This window comes from Haliotis rubra, unplaced genomic scaffold (assembly GCF_003918875.1).
Source record: "Haliotis rubra isolate DU_JTF1 unplaced genomic scaffold, ASM391887v1 Scf455, whole genome shotgun sequence".
In the NCBI taxonomy this organism is placed as follows: domain Eukaryota; kingdom Metazoa; phylum Mollusca; class Gastropoda; order Lepetellida; family Haliotidae; genus Haliotis; species Haliotis rubra.
Genome location: NW_025767141.1, coordinates 132724 through 139060, shown reverse-complemented (window position 1 = coordinate 139060; position 6337 = coordinate 132724). Strand labels below are relative to the sequence as shown.

At 38.7% G+C, this 6337-nt stretch overlaps 1 protein-coding gene across 1 annotated transcript in view; it reads right to left on the bottom strand.

The window, feature by feature from the left end:
• Positions 1 to 269: 269 nt before the first annotated feature.
• LOC124290053 overlaps positions 270 to 6337 on the bottom strand; it is a 10165-nt gene continuing 4097 nt past the window's right edge. The window contains exon 6 of the mRNA XM_046726740.1: positions 270 to 368. Coding sequence (XP_046582696.1) covers positions 297 to 368 — 72 coding nt within the window. The 3' untranslated portion in view covers positions 270 to 296. The remainder of the gene's footprint in view (positions 369 to 6337) is intronic.

Genomic DNA, 6337 nt, shown 5'->3' with positions numbered 1-6337 from the left:
TAACTGTGAGTGGAACATGATTTTCCATTCATCCAACAGCATATAAGACCATACACGTCATATTCGTTTCACCCGATTTAGGTATTCGATTCATTCGCGTGATAGTCACCCCGCCGCTTCATGATAATCGACCAAACCAGGCGATAATGGGTTCACCCGATTAAATATTCGACTCATCAACGTGATATTCGACTCTTCCAAACAGCATGTACCACTTTATTAACAAAGCATTATCGTCCTTGCAGTCAGGTGTTCGTTGCCCCTTGCAATTGTCTTGCCAGGACAAACATGGTGGTTTAGTCAGACCGACGGAAATATATGGGTGAGCGTTTCCTTGTACTAAAGGCGATGTCCGTATACGCAACCTGAGAAAAGAGACAAAGGTTGGATTTTCAGTTCTACCAAATCCAGTAATTCTAATTTTATGGTATACTTATAACACTGATACAGATGATCTCCGAGTGTACAGAATACAGTGTGCATAACAAACTAAAGCCAGCATGTTAACGATGTAAATGATTTGAAAAGATATATAATATATAATATTCCCAGAAATTATAGAGAATGTTTTTATTCCAAATAATGCAGCCTTTCCTCGCATCAGATTATAACCTCAATAAAACCGTAAGATTGTATTAATGTGTTGAAATCCCGAGCCTAGATTTTCGAAGCTCTGTTAGCGCTAAGACAGTCGTAAGGTAATGTTAATGTATGGCACTTACGACTATCGTAGCGCTAAGGGAACTTCGAAAATCTAGGCCCTGATTTCTAATTCATTGCCAATATCTAATCTTACATGGGATTTAAATATTACAAAATGACTCAAATAACCTTTCTTCTGCCAGGTCGACGCACACTCAACACCTCACACCCTACCCCACACCCTAGACCCTAGACCCTACACCCTAGACCCTAGACCCTACACCCAACACCACACCCTACCTTACACCCAACACATCCTTTGAAGTGTTCTATAAGACCAATAAACATGAAACTGTGTTTGTGTCTAGTTACCTTTTTTATAATTCTTTGGCGAGGTACCTGTCGAAACAAGGCGATAAGCGTCTCCATGACACACTGAAGGAGAAATGTAGCATCGGAATGCCGTAAGACGTTATTCAGACGTCAATCCCGTCAGTTCTACAAAATCCACTATTCTGGTTTTCATTACCTGAGTTTATACGACGCCCATACCGAGAATTTCCGTGTGCTCTGAGTACACTTTGCCATGCAGTGTATGGAACAAATCCTTGGAGATCAATGAATGCGGGATAGTCACTACACAGAAGTACCTACCTACAGTTTCCCAACTGGGTTAAGTATTGTCAAAACGTCATAAATACATCTTGCATATAGGCCTTTTCTTCCATATTTTGCTGCACGGCCATGAAACCCTGGAAAGCTTCAGACACTTGGCCATTACCTTCTGAAAATAAATCATTCATTGTGTTCAAAGAAGATGGGAGACATCCTAGAACAGTTGAGGGCCAGGACAGGGGTATTCCCCCACTCTAAAGGCCTAAAACAAGTCGAAAAAGTCTGTCCATATAACCCGTACTCAAAATGGACCACCATGACAGGTATGGCGTGCTTCATGGTTATGTCGACGGTCGGGACTCTAGGTAACTGTCTCGCAAACTCATGTATTGAATTCCATGACGTATTAACTGAACATTTTGAGTGAATATACACCCACGCAACTACATAATTTGACAAGTGAGCATGACATGTTGTGTTTCTCAATTCGTCACTCGATCACGTTCGGGTTAATCGGAAGAAGCGCTCATACAATGTCAACAGTTAACAACAACAACACTGGCTTCAAGTACTCAGTGCCGATGACTTTGATTACTGAGCTAGTGTTACGTGCTGGTGTTGAGCCCAACCCAGGCCTTGACACGCGTCAGAAACAACTTAAACTAGCGGACACAAGCAATAGTGATCCCGGTAGTAAGTCTGAGTTCGAGAGACTCATGGAGGAACTACACAAGATAAATACTAAAGTTGATAATGTGCAAAAGGATCTCTCGGGACGATTTGATGAACTCTCAGATTCTTTTGGTAGAATTAAGAAGTCAGTGAACGATTTATCTGCAAAATGTGCTAAACCTGAAGAAGAAAGCTGTACTCTGAAAACTAACGTTTCAGATCTCTCAGGCAAGTGAGACTACCTGGACAACCAAGGTAGGAGAAACAATCTTCTGTTCAAAGGTATCACTTAGTCTAAATCTAATGAAACCTGGAGTGACTGTGAAGATTCAGTGCGGAAGGTACTACATTGGTAGATGGACACTGACGACTCTTCTATTACTATTGAGAGAGCGCACAGAGTTAATCGTGGTAAATCCTTTATCATTAAGTTGCTGGATTACAAAGTGAAACGTGAGATTCTGTGAAATGCACGATCACTCAAGGATACAGGTATTTACATCTCAGAGGACTTTTCCCTTAGAGTTCGACTCATACGAAATAAACCCTGAAAACTATAATGGATTCTGAAAGAGAAAAGGGTCGAAGATCAAAACTTAGATTTGATAAACTAATCTTTGATGACGGAGAGGTTGTGAGCTGGAACAGTCAGGAGGATAAAGCTGTTTTCTCTAGGAGAGGTAGCAGTCGTCACGATGAAGTCTCCACACTGACCTAGGATAGGGGCCGGGCTCACCATGCTGAAGTTATTTCCCTTTTCACATGGAACACACGGGTACTACAGACAAAACTGTCCAAGCCTGGTCTTGTTGAATACTGTCCACAATGTTATATTATTGGATTTCGAGAGGTTTGAGGCAATGTAAACAGGAGTTCGTACAGAACAATTTTCCAAATTTTCCAAACTTGAGAGATTACAATAATAGAGGTGGAGTCCGTGTTATGATTAAGATTGATTTGCATGATGGTGTGAAGAAGGTTATAACAACATACAGTGACTGCATTTTTCTTACTTTGGATGCAAGACATTGTTTACATTCATTCTGAGGCCTCCTCTGTTGTGACTGATACTAGAGATAAGAAGGGTGTTGAATACCTCGATAGGGCTATCTTAGATCTCAAAGGTCATTATAATGACACACATATCATCATTTGTGGCGACCTCAGTGCCAGGACAGGTTGCCTAGCAGATTATATCATTCCTGATAAAGCAGACAATATTCCAGAGTTAGATGACATAATTGATACATTCGATAGTCTACATTCTTCAAGAGACTCCGAGATTATGGCAAGGAACTTTTTAATCTTTGTTGCAGTTATGGAATACATATTGTCAATGGTAGATCAAAGGCTGATCCGTATAGAGCGTATACTTGTATTGCAAACAAAGGGCATAGTCTAGTTCACTATACATAGTGTTCTACTAATCTATTTAACCTATTTGCCTATTGTTTGTCAGCTAAATTGTTTCTTCCAGAGGACTGTCGATTCGGAGCATTATGCTACAATTGCGATTTAAGGAGAATACTAACGTAATTTCGTTTTTAATATATGGAAAAAAGCATCCTAAAAGTCATCTTCCGTTATTAAAATTTCACAAAAAGTTTGTAAAATCGCAATAAAAACGAAAAACGCCCTCGATATTCCGCCTATTACGGAATCACCCGACAGTTAATGAGCAGAGGAGGATATCACGTGACATGACGTCAAATGTGCCCATTGACGATGGCTTCCTCTTCGTTATATTTGACATCTTGACTGTGACCATGGATTCTGAGGCAATAAAACATGTTCCCGATGTCATTTTTTACCTGTAGACCGTACCAATACGAGCCGAATTTACATCATGCAAGACAAACTTCCAGTGAAGATGAAAAAGATGAATCACTCGAAACGGAGGCACACTACTTGATTGGATTCAATTCATTAATTCGGTATTTTGGCCATGTGGCCCAAAGTAAAATTGATTGTGGCGACATAGCCGTACCACTTGACAGGAAGAACATAAATATATGCACATCTTCATCATGAGGAAAACACAGTTTCATGAAAATTGCGACAGAAGTTATGGATATATTTTGTATTGAGAACAGATAGACTTTTGTAACTGATACGATGTAAATATTTTAATTGTTCGCGGATGGGAGATCCGCATACCTTTCACATACAAAAATACACGGCACTGATCTTCGAAACTCCTTGGTTACAACTTGTGCATACCGGAATGTTTTCATTAGTCTGTTTTTGTCACAATATATGAACTTTAAACGAATGCAACTATGATGCAATACGTAATTTACAGAATGCACGAATCAAGGTCTTGTCACTTAGTGCTGTAAGGTATAGTTCAGGCTGTAATAATGATTTTAAAGTCGAGTAATTCTAGATGCATACTTGCCAACATTTAGAAATAATTTGAAGTATGTAGTTTGTACCATTTCTATGCATCCATAATACCTAGCCCCCAAAATTTCTGAACCATATAGTAAGTAATACAGGCATGACTTTACTATGAAAATATGTACAAGCAACTGCGAAGGAATTATGCTTATTCTTACGAAATAATGTATACTTGGAGAAAATTACTTTACTATCTTTCAGGGAGATAGTTTGACATGCTTTTGACCAATTCAATGATGATGAGAACAGAACAACGAGGTAGCTATAATAGATTACAGTTTTAACATCTTGACCACTAGGTGTCAACATCGGAAGACTCGGGAACACAGACTGGTTAGTTCGTCATATAAACAACTGTCGAATAATCGGTTTTATTACTTCAGTTATATTGTTAATGTTTCAAATCATTTTAGATGCTCTCAATATATTTTAATATAATTAAATTTTTATTGTGTTCATTAAAATTCTGGCAATCTGATTGGTTAACTGGGAACATTTCTTTTGATTTCATTTCCCAATGAATCTAAAAAAATAAGCCACGCCCACCGAACCGGACTACTTTCGGACCTGAGGAATGTCGGGGAATACCTTTACACAGCGAGGGAATTCCCTTGCACTCGGGTACCTTAATGAACTTTGGATAAACATTGAAGTGATAGATTGTGGTTAATATAAACAAACAACTCAAAATTATCCGTGAACGTTAATAAAGTGTTTATTTAATAAAAAAGTGTTTGTCATAATACATTATTTGACTGGTTACTGTGGTTACCACGTGCAGTCAGCGAACGGTCGTCTGCAACTTGTCTTGTTTACATTCCAACAAGATGGCCGATTCCAAGTACGGAAGTTTTGATCTGGGGAACTTTGAGTCGATTTTCGAAGATCAATCTACCGGAAACGTTGCAACTCTTAGCACGGATAACATTGATTTTCCGGATGATTTAGACCTGGAAGAAATTGAAAGTTTGTTAGAGATAACAGCATCAACCAGATCTACAAAAACATCGGCAAATCACGAGATGACGTGTGCAATGCAAGTCGATGATAAGCCATCCCAAACACATCGTTTCAAACGTTTATCAAATAATGATTTACTTCGAATGGACGACTACAGACAATCTACATCCACAAAAAGAAACACAAAATGGGGTGTTAAACTATTCCAAGGTAAATATACACAATTCATATAAATATTATTTTCAAATTCCATCCTACGTATATTTTCTCAAAACGAAAGACAGTTCATCAGCACAAAGTTGTATTTTTAAAAATGGAACAATTATCAGAATGAGATTAAATTATGTAGATCTAACCGAGAAAAATGATTTGCTATAAAGTTACCTAGTTCAAAGTTTACATAGTTGGGTCTGTCATAGTCAGGTTTCTAGATATTGTTTTCGTTCTGTTTATTTAGATTGGTCGTTCGACAGCGAGGGGAGATCTGGATTTTTCAACAATTACACCAGAGGAACTTAACACAAAGTTGAGATTTTTCTACACTGAGGCACAGCCTAAAAACCAGGAAACAAGATGTGAAAATATGCCGGCTGCACATGCTGCCGAGTATCACAAGAACACTTTAAAAAATGTTCGTTCTGCCCTGAAAAGACACTTAAATGATATCGGGAGAGATATTGACATTTTAAGACTAAGCAGTTTAAGTCTGCAAATGATATGCTTGATGCTAAATTAAAGTACAATGTACAACATGGCTTGTCACGTCCCACACAACATAAATCAATCATTGAAACAAGTGATCTGATGAAAATTAGCACTTATCTGCATTCGGCATCCAATCCTGTTATCCTCCGGTACAAAGTATGGTACGACTTGGCCATCCATTTTGTAAGTCGTGGTCTTGAATTTCACCAGCAGCTTACGCCCACATCCTTTGAATTTGCGGTAGATGATAGCAATGTTGAATATGTCACACTGTCCCACGAAACGAAACAAAAACATCCAGGGTGGTCTCAGCAGCGATGAAGCGCAAAGCGACAAACGAATG